The sequence below is a fragment of the Scardinius erythrophthalmus genome (assembly GCF_964197995.2).
Source record: "Scardinius erythrophthalmus genome assembly, chromosome: 16".
NCBI lineage: Eukaryota > Metazoa > Chordata > Actinopteri > Cypriniformes > Leuciscidae > Scardinius > Scardinius erythrophthalmus.
The window spans coordinates 4,960,316-4,983,525 of NC_138236.1; the positions used below are offsets into that span (position 1 = coordinate 4,960,316).

Genomic DNA, 23,210 nt, shown 5'->3' on the forward strand with positions numbered 1-23,210 from the left:
GTGCCACGACAAGGAGGGGTTAGACACACACACACACGCTCACGCTCACACACACAATATATCAACAGCACAGGAACTATGGTACCAAACTGACACTAAATACCAGTCGTTGTACATTATCTGTAGTAGTGAATCATTATGTACTGTAACCGCAATCTGAACATAAACTGTCAAAACAGCTGAAATTTTTTGTAATATTTTATAATATTGCCTTGGCTTTTGACTTGCTAAGTTGGGGACATTTAATATTCAACAATATTATTGATCTGCCTTACTTCAGGTGGACAATGGTGCAATTTTCTTCTAGAAACAAACTTTGTTGTATTATTTTCATGTTATCACTGTGAAGCTGCTTTGATACAATGTGTATTGTAAAAAGCACTATATAAATAAAGGTGACTTGACTTGACTATGCACCTATTATGTAAATGATGTAATATCCAGGAAGAGCAGAAAGACCAGAACAACATGTTCAATAACAGAAGAAAGATCGTTATAAATACGTTTAATGACACTACCGTATGAATTACGTGCATGTCTTCATTGTTTGAACTGTATTTTTCTTCTTGCATTGTATTTAAATCTACCTGACATAAATAATGGTTTGGATGAAAAGCCATTTTCTCTTATTGAAAAACCAAATGAATAATAATGACTACTCATACTCGACTAATAATACAAAATACTGAGATATAATTTCAACTCAAAAACTTCTGAAATGCGGTTAAAACGACAAACAATAAACATTTTAGTGGTTCACACGACAATGGATCTCATAAATACATTTCAATATGATTTATTTATATTTATTAATTAAATATTAATTCTTTATTTGTTTAATTTAAATTAAATATAAATTAAATATATATCTGACAGAAATATTGATCTAGAGGACTGATATTTAACAAAATGAACAAATAAACATTACCAAAAATTATTATTGGGTTATTTATTTAAATATGATTATTTTTAGCTGATTTTTTTTATATATTTAATATCAATACACAAATAAATAAATACATAGTCATATTTATGAAATATAATTGTACATACATATTCACACATCTTGAATCTTAGGGTATTTCTAACTGCATTCTACAGGCTTCATCACACAGTGAGTCGTTGCCCTGCTTTATGTTCGTCACCAATCAACTGTATGAAACGTCAAATGTTGTAGAGCGGGGAATTTCTTACCAAAGTCGGCCAGTTTGAGCTCGCCTGTGTCGCTGATCAGCAGGTTCTGTGGTTTCAGGTCTCGGTGAAGGATGTAGCGCTGATGGATGTACGACAGACCCCTCAATAACTGGAACAGGAACAGCTGCGCAAACAAATCAGTTCATGTGTGAGCATCACAAATCACCTACACATCTTCATCTATGACACCAGCGAATCAATGTATCATTTAAAACCCAAATCACCAGGATCCATCCCATCACATGTGTCAATTGAAGTGCACAGGATCCTGTAAATGTGACACACCACTTCTCCATCTAAGGATGTTATTTATTCCCATCTTCCTCATATACAGCAATCCCCGTCGATATTGTGCTTTTATATCATCTAATTTTATTCAGCAGCATCAATACAGCATCTATCAGCTCGTTGATGTGGAGTATTGATGAAGACCAGCGAGCCTCCTCAAATCAATCAACAAAAGAAAGTGAACAATCGATGCACGAAACACATCTGAGACAAACACAACCCAGGCCTTCACTCGTGAAGCCTCGCATCAATCTGAGAAGAGCAAGAGCGGCCTGTTTTCTGCACTGAAGAGATTCAAACGCCTCTCCGTCAAACAAAACCATCAAAGTCTCGGCCAATTAGGCGAAGCACGGGAGCGCGGGGTCCAATAAGAGAAGGGTTTACGTGGAGCCATGAGGTCAGAACGAGGCGTTCTTCAGACGCTCACGTTTACTCATGTGGAAAGAAACGCATTTCTGAGGACGCTCCTGCTCATTAAGAGTCTGCAGAGAAAAGGTTTTACGATACACTCATTCTCCAGCATCTCCAGTAACGTGTCAAATGGCCGTCAAGGGAGCGTTTAACTGCTCACTTCAATAGAAACATCCCACAATCACATTAACATTATATTCCAAACAGATTGATCTACAGGAGTGAGGAAAGACTCGTAAACAAGGGGGAAAATCAGCAAATACAGAATCACTGGTATATAACATTGATAAACAAAACACACATATACACACACAAACACAAATATATTTATACGTATATAACTATATAACTATATATACATATATATATATATATAGTTATATAGTTTGTTGATATTAATATTTTTCGGTTTAAAACTTGCTCTGACAAAACTAATGATATGCAATACAGATAAATAGATATGATTATATTTCAATTATAATAAATTAATTTATGATAATATTAATATGTATTTGTTTATTAAATTGTATGCTCTTACAGAAATATTTACATTTAACAGTGATATATAATATATAAATATATTAATATTAACTATTATATTTATTATTTGGCAATGACAAAAATAATAACTTACTAATAAATTCATAAATAAAAAGATATACAGGATGAGAGAGGCACCTGGAAGAAGAGATAAAGTGAAGGAAGATGAAGAAACACAACAGGACAAAAGGAGGGCGAGCCTCAGGGCCTAATCTGCAGAATGAAAACACGATCAATACACGCCTGGAATATCGACAATCCTCCGCTAACACAGACAGACCTGAAGGAAAGAGCAGCGCTGGCTCTACAGGGAAGACCAGGGTTAAAGTTTCGTGTGTTTAGGGTTCAGTCTTCAGTTCTTTGACAGTGAAATGCTGCATCAGAAGATTAAGATGTTTGTAGCCAAAGATCATAATAAAACCTGAATGTTTGAGGACTATCAATGTAAACAGAGCTTGTTCTTTCATTATAGCTTGTTCTCTCCATTATCTTCCATTATCTCAAGGCCGGATCTGATTTAACTGGGAAGCGGAGACATTGCCTGGAGCTACACCCATGATGAGTATTAATACTACAAACCATTCAAGGCCATTCGCTATTAGGCATTTCACTTCTGGGAAAATGGTAATTACATTGTTGCTGTGAGAACGAGTGTAATTTATCATTTGTACAGCAGTATCTCCATATCTGACTGATAATCCATCTTAAGACTTCATCAATAATTCCACATTAACATATGAGCTCATATTGGTTTTTGATTATGATCCTCAACTATCTCACGTATCACTAGTACTAATTACTTTATTACAGTAAGTGATCAGATGCACAGCTTTCACATGCTGGATGACAAAATGGGTGAAAAAAAATAAAAAATAAACATCTCAACAGCAACAATAACAATACTTTTTTTTTATATATAGGCTATGTATATAAATATATTTATTTAATTACTATAATAAAAATATGATTGTACTGTAAAAAAACATAGTTTGTCAAAATATTTGTATTTTAATTATTAAAAGAAAAATAATATCATACTGTAAAATCTAATATTTAGTGATAATAATAATAAAATATTTTATTAAATTATAAAAATTAAATCACTAAAATAAAAAATACTATTGTACTGTAAAATAAAAAGTAAATATTTAATAATAATAATAAAAGTTGTTGTTAAAATATATATTTATTTTATTTTTATTATAAAAATGAAAATTACCATAATAAAATACTATTGTACTGTAAAATAAAAAACAAGCATTTAATAATAATAATAATAATAATAATCTTGAATTTTTATTTTAACAAATTATTAAAAAAATTAACAAGTTACTATAATAAAATACTATTGTACTGTAAAATGAAAAAATCAAATAGTTAATAATAACAACAATAGTTGTTGTTAAATATTTTTATTTTAATTATTAAAATTAAATAATTAAAATCATGGAAAAAACTACTGTACTGTAAAATATAAATCATTTTTAATAATAATAATAATAATAATAATAATAATAATAATATTGCTGTTAAAATATTTAATTAAATTAGAACAATTAAATTACTATAATATTTAATAATAATAATAATAGAATATTATTCTTTATATTTTTATATTTTATTAAATTATAAAACTAAAATTACTATAACAACCAACTATTGTAGCCTACTGTAAAATAAAAACAAGTAATTATTAATAAAAAAAAATATATATATATATATATAAATATTGAATAATAATAATAATAATATTTTACTTTCAAAACGTTATTTTGGCAAAAATATGTTTGGCTGAACTCTTAATCCTTTGCTCTTCATTGGGCAAGACACTGCTGGCATCACCAGCTTTATGTGAAGTTTAGTCGCGAATCTGTTCACCACAGAACACCTTAGCGACAGCATAGCAACACACTGACGACTGCACTCATAGTTTCATCAGAAGAATCACAGCAGGTTCGTCAGATATCTGAACATTTAAGCTCTCCTGCAGGTTTCTGCTCTCAAAGCGACGACACATCATTCCTCTTCCTGTGGCTTTATTTTAGAGACGTATTTTCTGGGTGAACTGATCTCAGAAACTCACCACTTTCCTGACAACACAGGAAAACAGTTTTTCTTCTTCAAACTAATAGACTTTAAGTGTCTGTCTTATATGAAACAAAAAAAAAGACAAAAATTAATAGTTTCTATTGACTGAATGATTTCTCATACATACTCATTCTGCAATAATAACTGATTATCTGTTATTTTACAGTGGATAAAATCCAGCTTTAAGGAGAAATTCAGTGACTGATTTCACTAAAGACTGTCTTCTTAAGTTTGTGCTGGAAGAAGCAGAATGGCTGCTAAATGAACCAGAGAGTCTCTCACATCTGCTGGAGAATCAGTTTTTAATGTGGCGTGTCAATGGTCCATCAGCTCCACACCTGCTCTCCCAGTCTCCACAACACGAGTCTCGTGAGTGAAGCTCAAAGATCTCACGCCTGTCTGAGAACAAGCAAAGGGACAATATTGTGTATATAGTATATTAGCATAATGTTTCGACAGTAAGCCAATTCAACTCAACTTTTTCGTCTCACGACTATGAGAACTGATTGCAGGCTGATTACAAAAAATATGATCCTGTGTGTCAAAATAAAAGTCTTGTAGTTTAAATGCAAACAAATGGACCGGACACTTGTTCTACGTAATGTCTTTCTTTGTTCTTCATGTGTTGCTTTGTTCTTAAAAATATTTTTTTCATTGTTGTTGTTTGTTTGTTTAAGTTGTTAATTTGTACTACTTTTTGTGGGAAGATTGCAGTTTTTCTGTAATTTTCATATTTTTATTTTGGTACCTTTAAGTAGGACATATGATCTTTAACTGTTATTTTGTGTTCATTCATTAAAAAAGCAGTACTCTGAGTGGTCACTGTCTATATTTTTAACCAGTACTGATTTTGCAATAAAAAAATCTATCTATCTATCTATCTATCTATCTATCTATCTATCTATCCATCCATCCATCCATCCAACAATCCATCCAACTATCCATCCATCCATCCAACAATCCATCCATCCATCCATCCATCCATCCATCCATCCATCCATCCAACAATCCATCCAACAATCCATCCAACAATCCATCCATCCATCCATCCATCCATCCATCCATCCAACAATCCATCCATCCATCCAACAATCCATCCATCCATCTATCTATCCATCCATCCATCCATCCAACAATCCATCCATCCATCCATCCAACAATCCATCCATCTATCCATCCATCTATCAAATATTACAGTAAGACTCTGACCTGCTTCGTAAAAAAAAACAATCATAGTCAGTCACAAGTATTGTGAAAATAACTATAGATACTTTATAAAATGTGGACACCAGCATCTGAAATCCAACAACAGCAGGTTAGCAGTAAACCTCACTTAGATCAAATTACTTCTGATGCATTGCAACATGATCGGCCGTCTTCCTGAATGTGACGTCCGGCAGAGCATTTATGAAGGAGGAGCGTTGCTAAAATCAGTATATGCCATCAGACTGATGGACCATTACTGCAGTTCACAACAATTTATGTCCCTGATTGTGTCTTTAAATGAAAGGCTTTGTTTGTTTCGTCAGATGGTTCGTGGGTTGATCGACTAAACAACTGTGATTGTCCCATTAAGCTGAAACCTTCTGGAAAATGCAGCCGGCCTCATCCTGCTCCTGCAAATAAACTATCAGGATGACGAATGTTCACAAACACACTGGGGTGTTTGGTGCCAGAATTGAATTGAGAAAGTCTTTTAAATTCCACCTTCCACCTGAATTTGATTTGAATTGTAATTGATGTGGCAACATGATTTCAATTTGAATTCCAATGTAAGGAAGTAAAATTTATTGAAATTCATATAAATGTCATTTTTAACCAGAAAAGCAAAGTTTGACAAGATAATCCTGGAATGACAGCCTGACAAAACCTTGAAAACCTTGTTTTAGACAAAGGTTAAAAAAGCCTTGAATTTTGAAGGATAGATAGAACGATAGAATAAAAGACAGAACAATAGAACGATAGATAGGCAGAATGATAGATAGATAGATAGATAGATAGATAGATAGATAGATAGATAGATAGATAGATAGATAGATAGATAGATAGATAGATAGATAGATAGATAGATAGATAGATAGATAGATAGATAGATAGATAGATAGATAGGTAGAACGATATATAGAACAATAGATAGATAGATAGAATGATAGATAGAACGATAGAACGATAGATAGAACGATAGATAGATAGATAGATAGAACGATAGATAGATAGAACGATAGATAGAACGATAGATAGAACGATAGAACGATAGATAGATAGATAGATAGATAGATAGATAGATAGATAGATAGATAGATAGATAGATAGATAGATAGATAGATAGATAGATAGATAGATAGATAGATAGATAGATAGATAGATAGATAGATAGAACGATATATAGAACAATAGATAGATAGATAGAACAATAGATAGATAGAATGATAGATAGAACGATAGATAGATAGATAGATAGATAGATAGATAGATAGATAGATAGATAGATAGATAGATAGATAGATAGATAGATAGATAGATAGATAGATAGATAGATCGATAGATAGATAGAACGATAGATAGATAGAACGATAGATAGAACGATAGATACTGTAGATAGATAGATAGATAGATAGATAGATAGATAGATAGATAGATAGATAGATAGATAGATAGATAGATAGATAGATAGATAGATAGATAGATAGATAGATAGATAGATAGATAGATAGATAGATAGATAGATAGATAGATAGATAGATAGATAGATAGATAGATAGAAACACAGACGCTGTATTAAAGCACATGGACTATAGAACCTCGTCTGATTGCACTTCTCCTGAGGTTGGATAGAACAATAGATAGATAGATAGAATGATAGATAGAACGATAGAACGATAGATAGATAGATAGATAGATAGATAGATAGATAGATAGATAGATAGATAGATAGATAGATAGATAGATAGATAGATAGATAGATAGAACGATAGAACGATAGAACGATAGAACGATAGATAGATAGATAGATAGATAGATAGATAGATAGATAGATAGATAGATAGATAGATAGATAGATAGATAGATAGATAGAACGATAGAACGATAGATAGATAGATAGATAGATAGATAGATAGAATGATAGATAGAACGATAGAACGATAGATAGATAGAACGATAGATAGATAGATAGAACGATAGATAGATAGATAGAACGATAGAACGATAGAACGATAGAACGATAGATAGATAGATATATAGATAGATAGATAGATAGATAGATAGATAGATAGATAGATAGATAGATAGATAGATAGATAGATAGATAGATAGATAGATAGATAGATAGATAGATAGATAGATAGATAGATAGATAGATAGATAGATAGATAGATAGATAGATAGATAGATAGATAGATAGATAGATAGATAGATAGATTGTAACACAGACGCTGTAGTAAAGCACATGGACTATAGAACCTCGTCTGATTGCACTTCTCCTGAGGTTGGGCCGGCTGTCATTATCAATAAATTCATTTAAGCATTCTCATTAAACCAGCCCGATGTGTCGAGCGAATCAATGTAACGAACTCCAGCGTAACGAGGACTCTGAAAATATCCTGTTATTTCTGGAGCGAGAGCGGCATATGCGCAGGAGGTCTGCTTGGACGGCAGCCCAGATTCGAGGTCTGGTGTGGGACGTCCTCTCTCTCCTGCTTGACCAGTAATTACATTAGCAGCTAGCGCCCTGAGCGCTCCCTTTCAAATGCTAATTCCCTCCAACCTGCAGCAGAGAGTCTAATGGCTTTTATTAGCGTGATTGCTGAACGCAGATCTGAGCGAATGAATCAGCTCGAGCTAATGGGCGGAATTAAAACTGTAGCCCTTGTGTGGCGTGTTTGCTCGTGACTGTGGGAGCTAATCGCTACTTACTGCCATCTTGGATCTGGTTGATGCTTGAGGAGGCGGTTTGAAGACGAGCGCTCCAGAAAACATTAAGACACTAAGGACATGCTCTTGTGTTAAAAAACAGACAGATGAAGTACAAGAGAACAGAACAGAAGATGCATTTAAAGATGTGTTAACTACCACACATGCTTATCCTGCCCATACACTGCAAAAATCCTATTTATATTCGTACTTTTGTCTTGTTTTCCAAGGTAAAATGTCTAAAAATCCTCAAAACAAGTTAAATTTACTTGTGAAGCATCGCTGAATCAGATATTAAGACGTTTTCATGATGTTTTCATAGATTGTGTCTTTATTACATGTGTATTTTGTTTTACACGGGTTAAAAATACATGATCTGCTAGTGTGGTTAGACAAAATACACTTATATTCAAGAAATAAAGAATGAAAGAAATTTTCAAGTGGAAATGAAGCAGTCAGTCAAGATTACATTATTTAGTAAACTGATTTCCACTTTAATATCTTATGCAGTGTTGCTTTACAAGTCAATTTATATAGTCTAAGATATTTTAGATTAGATTCAACTTTATTGTAAATACAATATAATGTATACAGTCTTGTCTTACACACACACACACACACACACACACACACACACACACACACACACACACACACATATATATATATATATATGTGTGTGTGTGTGTGTACATATACATACACACCAGTGGCGGCTGCTGGTCTTTCAAAGAGGGGAAGCTCATTTTCGGGCCTACATCATAAAAATTATTCATTTATTTATACGTAAATTCTACGTTCCTTTTCAAGAAAATGCTCTGTGAAAAATGAATGTAATAATATAATAAAGGTAGAAATAATAATATGATAAAGTATAATAATAATGCTAAAGATATTTTTTTAATTATTTTTTAATTATTACTAATAATAATAATAATATAAAAAATATAATAAGTAGGCCTAATAATATAATAAAGGTATAAATGTATAATTGTGTGAAATGTATTATAAAAATTGGCTAGCAATTTCGACAAGTAAATACCAAGAAATAAGTTGCAGCAGTTTGTCTTTGAAAAATCCGCGATGGGACTGAGCTCGAACAGCTTCAACATCAGCGACTTTTTATTGTATGAAATCGCTGTCAATCAAAAGGAGACACAGCCTTTCGACAGACCCTCCAATCATCACGCGGAAGCCCGGAGTCCAGGCCAGCCCACTCCCCGTTCACCCCCAGAGAAGCTGAGCTTCCATGGGCGGGACATAATCGCAGCATTTATCCAATGACCGTGTAGTTTCGAAGCGCTGAAAAAAACTGTTCGAAGCAGCCCCATAGAAGTCAATGGAAGCTGGGCTTCAACAGGGAAATGCACTGTGACGCTACGGGAATGTATGCGAAGGAAATCGAGTCAGTCGACCTGCTGTATGTAACTGATTCAAAACGAACTCGTCTTTGAGACGAACGTTTTCTAACGCATTTTAGTCAATAAAATGTTAATACAATAGTACATATTTGACCATTCATTTTTTTGACATTATAAGGGAAGCCGAGCTTCCCTTGCAGTCTTAAAGAAATCGCCACTGATACACACATATATTATATAAACACAAACTTTTATGCTAGATGTGATTAATCTTATATTAATATAAATTTATGTCTTAAAACATTGGACCATTAGATGAATCTACCATATACTGTGTGTGTGTATATATATATAGATTCACAGTATATATATGGTAGATTCATTTAATGGTCCAATGTTTTAAGACATACATTTATAGGTTTCAAATCGTTCTCAGTGAACACAGATAATGCCTTTAAAAACTTTGCTAATTGCTCAATATCCTGAAAATACAGCTAAATTAAACTAAGTAAAAAATGCTACTTTTGTAACTTTTTTTGGTGAACTATTTGCCAAAAGTAGCACAAGCAGCAGTGCAAGCTCTTCTAAGCCAAGTTCTCCAAGTGTTCAGAGGAGGACGCGTGCGTCACTGCTCTAAATGCATTAGACATTATATTAGCCATAAAACGATTCTCCGAATCTCACTGATCTGGACCTCACTGTCCTTATACATCTAATTTAACCAGAGGAATCCTGGTGACATCGGCTCTGTTCTTTAAACCGGTGTAACTTGCAGTCTGTCAGGGAACGAAAACACTGTGCCAACACTGAACGAAAGGGAAACATCTCGGCTCTGACTGCGGGCCGTTCCTGTTTCAGGTGAGCTTCTCTCATTCTCTTTCTGTCAGCTTGTCATTTATCATGAATTCTCTATTGGTTTGAATTTTAATGAGGGAGCGAACGGGATAAATACTTTATTTATGTAAATCCACAGTGACAAAAACCTGATGAATTACATAAGCAACACCCGCTTCCCCACCAGCCTTCTGCTCCATGGCCTCATTCGCTCCATCACCTCTTACTTTCACTCTGACACACCATAAATTACTTTCATTTCACAGCAACTTTCTACGAAATCATTGCTAGCATTGTCATGAATTAACTTTTTTATTGATTTCAAGGAGAATTTTTATCATATACAATTTATGTTGTCACATAAATCAAGTAAGTAACACAGTCAATTACTCATCAGAAAATATGACAATTTATAAATGCATGTGTCAATAGAGATTGAAGCTTTTGGCCTGCAAATTGGTGTAATTACAACATCCACCAGCAGGAGCAAAATGCCCGTGTATATCAACTTTGGCGATGCAAAATGAACATTTACAGTGACATTTTCTTGTTGCACAAAGAAACGCAAAGGATTCTTTCAGCATTTTCATTAATGCATTTCTCCAGCTTAAACAGCAAACAGTACTAAAAGGAAGCATTTGCACTTAAAGCATTTTGCTGTAAACATCAGAGAATCAACGAGTTCCATCTCCGCTAGTTCTTCAGCATCGGCTTGGTGTGTCACAGCCTTAAAGGGATATTTCACCGCTGGATAGATGAATGTGCATTTAAATTGGGTCATTTATGTAGTAGAAATGCGAAATTATTTTAGAAGTTAGTGCCTTCTAGACTGAGAAAAGCCAGAAAATGTATTTTTGGCTCATGTGGATGAAAGACAACAACTCCCAGAATGCACTTGCTTCGCTGCCCTACGAGGCCACTCCCAAGCCACGCCTACCGGTCACTTAGGGCAGTATCTGAAGAAATGATACAACTAGGCTACTAGTTGACTCGAAACTGAAAAGACAGCGTTTTATCGTGAGATCCCCCTATGGGCGGGTTGAAGACATGCGGAACGAGCTCCCCCTACTGGCTGTAGTCTCTCGCCTCAGGACAAAAAAGCCTCTGATGAGCTAAATGACGATTTTTGCGTCATCTGAGGTTTTTTTTCCCAGACACACAATACAGAAATCTCTCGGTCATTCGAAAATACTACCGGGTTTCTACTGATAGAAAGCTTAATGCTAATCGGTGAAGTATCCCTTTAAGTCGCAGCACATTTAGATGAAAAAAAAAAAAAAAGATGTATATTCCGGAAAATATGGTATACTGTATTAAAAGTGCACATTAAATTGGGTTATGAGAAAAAAAAAAAGAACATTCCAAATTTGTCAAACCTCAGCTTTAAAGCCGAACTCGGCAACTCTAGCGAACTCTAGTCACTTCTTCGCTGATTTTCCCTTTTGTTGTCGCATGTTTTCCCCACGAGCTCCCCCTACAGCTGTGGGGGGGCGTATATTTCACAACACAGTCGTAAAAAACTCACTTGCGGCGGCCTCCTCCCCTTCTCTACCGCTGCTCATGTGCGTTTGTTTTGATCGGAGCAAGCCAACTGTATCGTGTGGAGCTTTGTCTACCGAGGTGGGTAATCTGGTAATACATCATACATGCGTGTGTGTTTATGTCGAATTGCCGTAAAGCAATTTGTGTTTCGCGCTCGTTCTCATTCTTGCTTTCGCTTCTCACGAGACTTCCAATTTCTATCTTGCCGGGACGGTAGTGAACAAGTTGCAAGGTTGGTTTTCCGCCTGGGAACGCTGGGGGGAGCGGGGAAAGTCACCAATATCACCAGAACAGGTTGTTTAACCATCCAAATGATTTCTAGACAGTTTTATTAAGTTAAAAAAGCTACCAAGTTCTCCTTTAAACGCAAGTCTGTTCTCCCAGGTCATTTCTTCCTTCTGAACTCTAACAAAACATTCTGGAGTCAGAAAACACACTGCACTTTCTCTGCGAGTGTGTGGTCTTACCGCTCAATTAAACATGCGCACGAAAGTCTCGTGTTACAGGCCAGACGCTCGCTGGAGGAGCTCAAGCAGCATTCAGAAGTCATTTTAAAAGATCAAATCATTGGTTCTGGTCTGATTATCTGAGCTCAACTGAAGAGACTCCATGCAGACTGACAGATGAGGACGAGGAAGCCGGTCAAATGGGTCACAGTCTGAACTCACACGACTTCTGCTCTACTTCTGATTGCAGAACGGAAGAGAGGGGGAAATCAAAGTGGCCTGGAAGGCCTTTACTCAAGACTGAGAAAAATACTCAATCCATGCGTCAGAACTGTACACTGTATGAAACAATCGTCTCACTAGACCGATCCACACTGCACAGGAAACAAACACTAATACTGAAACGAGCTAATCAAGCCACCGATGACATTTAGAGGAGAGGAGAAAATGATGGGAGAAAAAAACTTGAAAGATTCAATACTATGAACATCACAAAACCAGTGACAATTTATCTGATTTTGCCAGGTTAAACGATAAAAAATAATGTTTTATAAATGAATAAGTAAATAAATAAATATTTAAATAAATAAACAAACATGAAGTCAGAAGTCACAGTATGATATAAATTATATATATATTATTATAAATATTTAAAAATATATAAAAGTATATACAGTATATTTATATTTGCTATGAAATGAATTTTTCTTCAATCAGAGGATCCACTCTTTGATAGTCACCAATTAATATAAAATGTGTAAAAATAAGGTAAAATACAGCAATTCGTTTTTATTTATATCACCACACACATAATAACCTGTCGTATAAATCTAGCCAATCAGATTGACGTTTGGCATTTCTATGCAATATGCGTATAAGAACAGTATGTGTATTATTCCCTGTGACAACAGCACAACTAAATACTGAAAAAACAGGATTTGACCAGAGCCATTTCATCACAGAATCACCTAAAAGAAGCTTGAAAAACAAAGCAAAGTGAGCAGAATCTCACTCACCCTGATGTTGTCTGGATGGAGACCCCCGGGATGTTTGTCCATGTACTGACACAGATCTGTGTGCTGAACAGAGAGAGAGAGAGGGAAGAGGGACATGAGGCAGTGACAGGAGACACAGACTCTAAACAAAATCTCATGAACTGCTTCAAAATACTAAAATAGACCATTTTTAAATGTCATTTATATATATACACATATATACACATATATATATATATATATATATATATATATATATATATATATATATATATATATATACACATACACTAAGGCACCCTAAGCACTCGCGGTCTTCCTACGAGTCCGCACTTTGTGACGTAACGCCACTTTGACTGTCGGGAAGAAGTCGGTTGCAGAGCTCGGCAAAAGTGTGCATCGTGAGCACCCTTCTGAAACCTAAAATGACAGATGGGACACCGTACGGTCTCGTGGACTTAACAGACACTCGCATGCGGCAGCCATTAGTCCACAAGACCGAAAGTGCATATGAAGTGTGCCATTTGGGACAGGGCCCATGTTTGTCTTTATGAATGGGCCACTGAATCATTGCGAGGGCTTGGAGCCAGAGGGGCGTAAGTGGCATTTTGGCTGAATATGAGTTCTTAATATCAAAATAAAGGTCTCGATGAGCTCTGTCCAATGGTGCCAAAAAGACCTATCTGAGATCAAACTGTATTGAATAAAGCAACAAAACAATAAAGACCTAACACAAAGAGTAATGTTTGGAGCCAGAAGGGCGTAAGTCCACTTATGCCTTCTGGCTCTGAAAAATACATGTAGGACATGTAATACCCACATTTTTGTTCAGAGCAAGAAGGGCGTAAGTGTAGTTGGTGCCCTAAAACAGCATTCAAAATGGCTGACACAACTGCAGACATGGAACTGTCTGAGGCAGAAAAGATTTTGATGAATATTATGAAACAAACTGATGAATCCTATATTGAAGAAGTTGAAGATGAGTCAGAGTTGTTTTTGAATGCATTTCCTCACAAGATACGCAGAGTTCTACAATGCTCTGACAGTGGACAGTGAGTAGAACAGTGAGTACAGTGTAGGGATGTTAACCGATGACCGTTTGACCGATGGTTGACCGTATCAACGTTAACCGATCAAAGTTGTCGGTAGTTGGTTAAAAAAAAAAGGTGATATCTATCAGGCTAGAGTGGACTAAACGCTACTACAGTTAGTCATCTCATTCCAAGATCTTTTTGTGTGAAGTGAACAAATCCCTCACCCTCAGTTTTTCATAACTCGCCTGTTTGTCCTTAAAAAAACAATAAGAACATTTGTCGCCAGGTCACAGCGTTTAGCCAGGGCAGACGACAGGATGAAGCGTGCAAAGAAAAGTAGTGTGTGGGACCATTTCACCAAAAAGAATGACACAGATGTAAGTTGCAACTTGTGTGATACAGTGCTTAAATACAGTAGCACATCATCTATGATGTATCACCTGAAAACGCGACACCCGCAAGCCTCGTGCGTTCACACCAAACGCGCGAATAGAGCATCTGGCGCGAGTGATTTCAGTGCAAAGACGCGTTTACGCGCGTCTGGAGGTCCTGCGACGCGAATGGTGAGTCGTTTATCGCGGTGCGGTACGCGCGTCCAGTTATTTGAAATGGCTGTTATTTCAAATAGCGTAGCATATTTTAAACTAATCGGTTAACCGGTTTCAACCGGCTAATGAGGCTCGGTGGTCGGTCAAGAAAATTTTTAGTTTTCGCCATCCCTAGTACAGTGAGTAGAACTAAACAAACTAGTGAACAGAAAAGCAAATAAGACACGACCTGATTCTTTGGATGTGGTCAATGAATAGACTCACAGAGTTATTGAAATGGTTGAACAAAAAAGAAAAGTGAAATGAGTAAAAAGAACATGAGAGAACTGTCAATTGTATAGAGTATTTAAAAAAAAAAGAATGTAATGACATAAATTGAACAACTCATGAATTGCCAATCAGAAGTGTGTTTTGAATTGCCAATCAGAAGTTCAGTGACTTTTATTACAGTCTGTACTGTTCAGCAGATGCCCAGAATGGAAAAGTGAAATGAGAAAAAAAGAAAAAAAATTAATGAATGAGTTAAATGAAAATTAATTAACTGTTCAGGTGTTATTCAAGTGTTAATTATTCAATCAATTCCCCTTTTGACCAATTATTTTCTGCATTGTTCACATAGATTGTTCAGCAGATACGCCCAGTAGAAGACTTGGAAATGTTTGGTGCCAAAAAGGCATATCTGACGTTATTGCCATATTTTTTTTATTTTAAAATGTTTTAGAACATGTTCATTGTGTTAATATGCCATGAGTTTATTACTTAAATACGCATTCATGTAAGTATACCTGTGGTTGCAATGTTTGTGTTTTGTGGTTTAAGGTTAATAATACAGGTGATTGAAGTGTGGTCAAAATTTTGTTTTGTCTCTCCTGTAAAGTTTGTCAAAAGCCACTTACGCCCCTCTGGCTCCAAGCCCTTCAACCGATTGATTCGCTCAAAACGGGGATTCAAAATTGAGCAAATTAATGTCTAAATTATAACAATATTAACTTATTATTTATTGAACTGTTGTATAAAATCAATATCACATTTGCACTTTTATACAATGTGATATTGTATAAAATCAATATCACATTTCGGGGCAAAAACATCCGTTAATAATTTAATAATACTATTTAATTAAATTAACTCATTAAATCAACAGCCCTAATATATATATATATATATATAGAATGCAAACGGATGGCTTCACAAACACTTCCATGAGTCAAACTGAAATAATTTCCTGTATCGGTGAGACCAGAAGCTCTACAGGCTCAATAACGTGACTGTCTGAAGGTGCAAGAGGCTTTGTGGGCCGCGTCGCTGTGCATGTAAATACAGTCGGGGGGTGAAAGAATTACCCACAATGCTCTCCTCAGTCTTTATTTTGCCCACAGACCTGCGGCGTTGGAGGGCCGCTGATATTTGCAAACACCCGCTGCTACCCGTCCCGCACCGCAGATAAACGTGTTTCCTTTCATGAATAATGCAGTCTCTCACTCAAACGGGCTTCAGATATGCCTGTCCGTCGCCGTCAATCATTATTAACTGCTCGCCGTGGAAAATGAATTGATTTCCTCAGTGCGAAACCCTCTGTTTGCTCGCGGCCCGCATCTAAATGCGTCCGCATTCAGCCCGAGTGCATTTTCTCACCGAAATGACTCTGATGAGATCACAGCGGTGGTCTCAGATTAATAACTAAGCTATGGTTCGAATCTCTCAACGGACCAAAGCTATCAATAGCTGAGCCGTTGTCCAATCTTAGTGTTTTGATTGTTTTCTTTGACACCCCAACGTGTTAGCTTAGCTCTCATGAATAAATCAGACTCGAGCTGCAATTTCACGCTCATCCAATTTAGCAAGAGGATACATTCCTGGAAAAAAAAAACACTGTTTACCAGAGTATGAAGTAATAAGTTATATCAGAGATGCAAAAATAGCACAACATATAAAGCTAATCAGGGAAGGCACCAATCTTCCCTTTAGACTGTGACACGGATCGATGACGGGAGGTCAGTGTCACAGTGTGCATTGACATTCAGAGAAAACACATTTAACAAGTGCTCTTTTCTTTCTGTGATGCATTAAATCAAGTGTCAAGCCTGACAGGAGTTTAAACCTACAACCGGTTTTCTTGGCGTTCGTCTTTGAGGACCAATTAGCTCCTGTCCATTTAAAAGTGCACTTTATTAAAAGTCAAGTGCATCCTTTGAGTGGACAATTATTTTTATGTTAAGAACAGCATTTGCTGAGAACATGAAAGCATTGAGTTATTGAGTTAGAAAGTGCATGTTGTCCTGACCCTCAGCTCAGTGTCTGCTTTTGCTTACTGTACAGATCAGTATTTGTGAGTGAACACTACAACAAAAACTGTAAGGAAAGGAAAGTTGTAAAAAGAAAAAAAGCTATCTAAATCAAATGTGTTTAACATCTAACTCAGGGGTTCCTGTGAGAAATCCTGTCTGGATCTGTGAACGCTGATACTGTACTTTGACAACACTTCTCATTTATTTTAACCTTTGTCAAAAGCTAATTTTATCATTGTGCACAAGTCTTGAGCTCTTCATGGATCTAAACTATAAAGCACAATTTCTGGATAAAATAACAGATGGTTTAACTGGTTTAATTACTGCTGGCATCATATCCAATAAATAAATAAAAATAAAAAGTAAATGTCATTTAAGTTATTCATTTTAATTTGCTTTTAAATTATTTAGATATTTTAATATATATATATATATATATATATAATATATTATATAATATATAATATATTATATAATATATATAATATTAATATATATATATATATATATATATATATATATATATATATATATATATATATATATATATATATATATATATATATATATATATATATATATATTTATATATAAAAATACAACAAGCATAAAATAAAATCCAAGAGACATAAAAGCAACCAGAACCAGCCTTAGGCTGCTGACTTTTTCCCAGCAGGGAAGAGAAGCTGAACCTCCTGACCAGACGTTCCCTACAGACACAGATCGTCCCGGAGGCTCATTAACAATTAAACTGGCATTTCTGTACCTGCTTCAGACAAGCGGGACCTTTAAGAGAGTGCAGAGGCAAATGGGAACTGTAATGATTTATCACACTAATGCTGCATACATCATTCTCACATACAGAACCTTACTATCAGCAAACGTTTTATATCTCTCCCTATTTCTGCATATAACTTTCAGACTGAACACAACACCTTTATTTTCATTAAAGGAATAGTTTGTCCAAAAAATATAGTTATAATAGAGTGCAACAGTGCCTGTCCCCTTTTTCAGCTGCACTGGTTCCGGAAGTATTTTTATTTTTTTAATTTTCATAAATTTTTCTCATAGGTAGGCTATTTAAAAATATTCTTTGTTAAAGAGCTATAAGCCATGAACCAAACCAATAAGCTATGAGGTGAATCATAATACTACAAACTTTGATTTGAAGCAAAACATTTTTTTGAAAATCGAACAAAAATACAAAGATACAAGACTATGAACTTAACAGTTTTAATGAGGGAAGGAACTACAATCCCATGAAGCATTGAGAACGGCATAATCGAATTTAAAGGTCCCATGACATGCTATTTTTTGTAGGCTTTAATATAGGCCTTAGTGGTCCCTAGTACTGTATCTGAAATCTCTTTTCAAAAATTCAGCCTCGGTGCAGAATTATAGCCACTACAAGCCAGTCCCAGAATGAGCTTCCTTCAGACAGGCCGTTTCGGTGTCTGTAGCTTTAAATGTTAATGAGGAGGAGAAAGGTGGCGCAAGGTGGAGGGTGGGTGTGGCCTTGACCATCTTGCGCAACGGTACCGGTCCGTGCTTAACGTTGGATATAGCAATGGCACGAAGACACGCAGTCGTTCAAGCATTTCAGTTTGACCCAGAATCTGATCCGGATGGAGAAGCAACAACTCAGCGGTTCCAGCAGGACTTTTCCGAATGGTTAGTTTAAAATATTATGTCTGGATACGGTACTTTATTCGGATGGTTTACAGTTATTATCATGTAGCTAACGCTAACCTACTGTTGCTTTTTCATGAGAGATCTGTAACATCTGTAATTTATCTTATTACAATTACATCATCAAGCTCTGCGATCTTGAAATGCGGATATCGCGCACGCCGTATAACCAACAGGAAAACGGTTATCCAAATAACAAAGAAGTGTACAACACTCGCGTTACAGTGTGTGTATTCACACACATAAACTGCATGGCTGCATAGCTAATGTGACAGCCACATTCTACGTGTAACAGTCTAGGCAAACATAAACAGTAAAGCAACACACTTATATCATTAGTTGACTTACTGTTCCGAGGTGTGTAGCTGAGCCAAAGAGAGTGATCCAGACATTAGTTTCAGACGTTCAGCAAGCCCAGCTCTGTATTAACCCTTCGGTGTTCATTTGTACATCCAATTATTGAGCAATTGTTATGCTTCGCTCGCTCAAAAGCCATGATATCTCTCGTGGACAAACTAAAATCGCGCGCGCGCGTTACTACTTCCTTCCTAGCTCATTTTCTCATGGGCGGAAATATTCTCTGGGCGGGCAAAGCAGAGACAGGGGAGGTAACATTCCTCCTTATAACGTCATAAGGAGGAGATTCAAGATCAGCGCGATTGAGCTTCCATTTTCTCAAAGGCAAAGAAAGATAGCAAAAGCTCGATTTACACCGATTGAAATTTCTAGAAACTTGGGGACCATATACAGGCTAGGGGAACTCATATTAATGTTAAAAAACCTCAGAAAGTGAAAATTTCATGTCATGGGACCTTTAAAACAATAGATAAATATAAAATAACTCATTTACAAATGCTGATTATATGTATTAAAACAGTATAATTTAAGCTTCATGGGAATGGGTGGAACTATAGAGCTATTTTGGAGCGTGTTGCTACTGTTTGTGTAATTTTCTGTGGAGCATCATGGGTAATGTAGTTTTTCACTAGGAATTCTGCTGTTAAATGTAAAAAAATAAAATAAGCTGAAATAATGCGCCGACAGCTTCAACAAGCAAATACTATCAATTAACAACCTCAGCTCACAGTAGGTCTGTCTTTAAAGGTTTATAAGTTACCATTCAAAATCAGCTTCCCTATGGAAAAAATTAATGGAGTTTTTACATCCGGAACTCAGAGTTTGATTGACAGGTGATATGACTAATCATAACGCTGAATTCTCCATCAAACAAACCATACAGGAGAGTTAGTACGTCGGTGGACTTGAACTTGAAAAATGGTGTGTATCGACGACTTTCCGTGGTTGAAACAACATATCTTCAGATGTTCATTCATGTTCATTTCATGCTATTATAATTAGTAGGAAGTGACTATGACCACAGTTATTATTTCAAAACTTAATTTCTTAATTACTTAATTTCAAAATTGTCAATACATGTTTTAATTTCATTTAAAAACGTATTATTAATATGACTTTAGAACACTTAAAATATAGCCTGTACGTCATATGTACAACTGTTACAGTATTTTTAAGGTGATTTCTAGAGCTTGACAGTATAAATCACTGTGCAGTTGCATTATATGGAAAACAGAAGATTTGACATTTTGCCTAAAATCTTTTGTTGTGTTTCAAAGAAGAAAGAAAGACAGAAAGTCATACAGAGCGACACAAGGACGAGTAAATGGCTGAATTATTCCTATGTGCTTTAATTCGCAGTTCTGACGCCTGCGGCTGCGTCTCATTGCAGGTCTGTGTGTAAAACAGTGAGACGTTCCTGTCGCTGAGAGCCACAGATGAAGAGCCGGGCTTTGAAAGAGTTAGAAAAACTCTTTCTAATAAAAAACATGGTGCCAGAGCTGCAGGATTGGGCACATATAAAGAGGCCGATCGGTTCCGGCACCAGGTTCAAAGCGGAAGAAAAATCCCGAGGTAAAGTAATGCTGACTGAAGCACATTTAAACCTTTCAAAACTATTCAGAAACAGGAGTCCAGACCAGCTCCGTGAGGCCCAGGAACAGGAGATACGTGGTTGTGTGGCATAAAAATACTCTGACATTTTGGAGTGGAGTTACAGAAAATAAAATGAATTTAAAACTATTTATAAAAGAAACAAATGCGCCAGCAGAGGTTTGATTTTCATCCGGTCAGCATGTCTGATACTCACCACATACTCAAAGACCAGCGTCAGGGTTTCCTTCGTGTGGATGATGTCGTGGAGCAGCACTATGTTCGAATGCTTCAGGCCTTTCAGCAGAGACGCTGGAGAGAAACACAAACACTTCATTAACACAGTCTGACCAATGAAGTTTTGAGACTTATGAGAACTGGATAAGTGCATTTTAAAATACGTCATGATGTAATCAGTAAGTCAAGGCACCTTATGTTTTTACATTTTTTAAGTCAGTTTAATATAACTGAAGTGACTTGTAGAACCAAGTTGATTATACTTAAAACTTTGAGGCAGCAACTGAACTTATGTTTTTAAAAGTAGAAACTGCAAAAGTGGATGTCCATTTATCTGTCAGGCAACAATTCCTTAGAATAATATATTAAAGGAACACGTCGACTTTTTGGGACTTTAGCTTATTCACCGTATCCCCCAGAGTTAGATAAGTCCATACATACCCTACTCATCTCTGTGCGTGCCGTAACTCTGTCTGACGCACCCACCGCTAGCCTAGCTTAGCACAAAGACTGGAGGTAAATGGCTCCAGCTAGCATACCGCTCCCAATAAGTGACAAAATAAGGCCATAATATAAGTTAAAGTCCCAAAAAGTCGCCGTGTTCCTTTAAAACAGCTTTATGTTTCCCTGATATTTCCAGGTTTTCCATGCCTTGATGATAATACCTTTTTATTTACCTTTCACTCTTTCAGTGTGAAATGAAGTGCCACATAAATTTTTTTCAAGTTAATACACACATGCGCACAGGTTTTCATGTGGCGAGCAGGATGAAGACGAGGGCCGTGAGAGGACGGCATGAGGCCGGCGGCGTGATTGATAATGAGCGACATCTGCACAACGCACCGGTCTCGTATCTCTCACGGAGGAGCGGAAGCGTAAAGGAGGAGCGACGACAGTGAAGATCGAGAGAGGAACAGGCCTGGATTTATGTTGCGTTTTGTTTGTTTTATTATATGTGACAGCAGTCGTCCATGAGGGGCTGCTGTCTTTACTTGCATTTTTTATGTTTATTTTATTATTAAAGCTGTTGAATGTTTGCTGGTTCCCGCCTCCTTCTTCCTACAACATCTAACTGCGTTACAGCGACATTCCATTGACATAATGATTTTTATACTGTATAAACTGTATATTCTAACCCCTAAACCTACTCATCACAGAAAACTTTTAGCATTTTTATTGGTATTACTGTCTTTGCGGGGACGTGTGGCCTGGTAAACCCATATTCCCTGCAAAGACGGCAATATCCGAAATCCTTTTCCTTGTGGGGACTTTTTTTTGTCCCCATGAGGAAAACAGCTTATACATCATTCTAAGTGATGTTATCTGAAAAATGTAAAAATGCAGAAAGTTCTCTGTGATGGGTAGGTTTAGTGTAGAGGGATAGAAGATACAGTTAGTACAGTATAAAAACCATTATGTCTATGGAAATCCCCATAAAACATGAAAACCCAACGTGTGTGTGTGTGTGTGTGTGTGTGTGTGTGTGTGTGTGTGTGTACTTGTACAACTATCTTTGTGAGGACCAGTTTGAGTTTTAGACCATTGGAGTGAGGACAAAGAGAGTAAAGTGAGGACATTTTGGCCGGTCCTCACTTTCTGAGAGCTGTTTAAAGGCCTGTTTGAGGGTCAAGACTTAGTTTTAGGGATAAGGTTGTAATTAGGTTTAGGGTAAGGTTTCGGGTTAGGCACTTAGTTGTGATGGGTAAGGTTAGGGTAAGCGGATAGAGATTGCATTGTGTCAATGAATGTCCCCATAAAGATAGATGTACAAGAATGTGTATGTGTGTTCGTGTGTGTGTGTGTGCGCACATGCGTGCTCGTGTGTGAGTGTGTCTTTAAAGATTCACAGAAAATAA

The 23,210-nt window shown here is 36.2% G+C and overlaps 1 protein-coding gene across 3 annotated transcripts in view; it reads right to left on the minus strand.

The window, feature by feature from the left end:
• The window catches only part of cdk14 (cyclin dependent kinase 14), a 155,344-nt gene that overhangs the window by 69,588 nt on the left and 62,546 nt on the right, over positions 1-23,210 (minus strand). For all 3 annotated transcript variants that reach the window (XM_081389058.1, XM_081389060.1, XM_081389059.1), the window contains 3 exons: positions 21,335-21,429; positions 13,633-13,695; positions 1,195-1,318 (listed from right to left, as the gene is read on the minus strand). In XM_081389058.1, the coding sequence (XP_081245184.1) occupies positions 1,195-1,318; positions 13,633-13,695; positions 21,335-21,429 (282 nt within the window). The remainder of the gene's footprint in view (positions 1-1,194; positions 1,319-13,632; positions 13,696-21,334; positions 21,430-23,210) is intronic.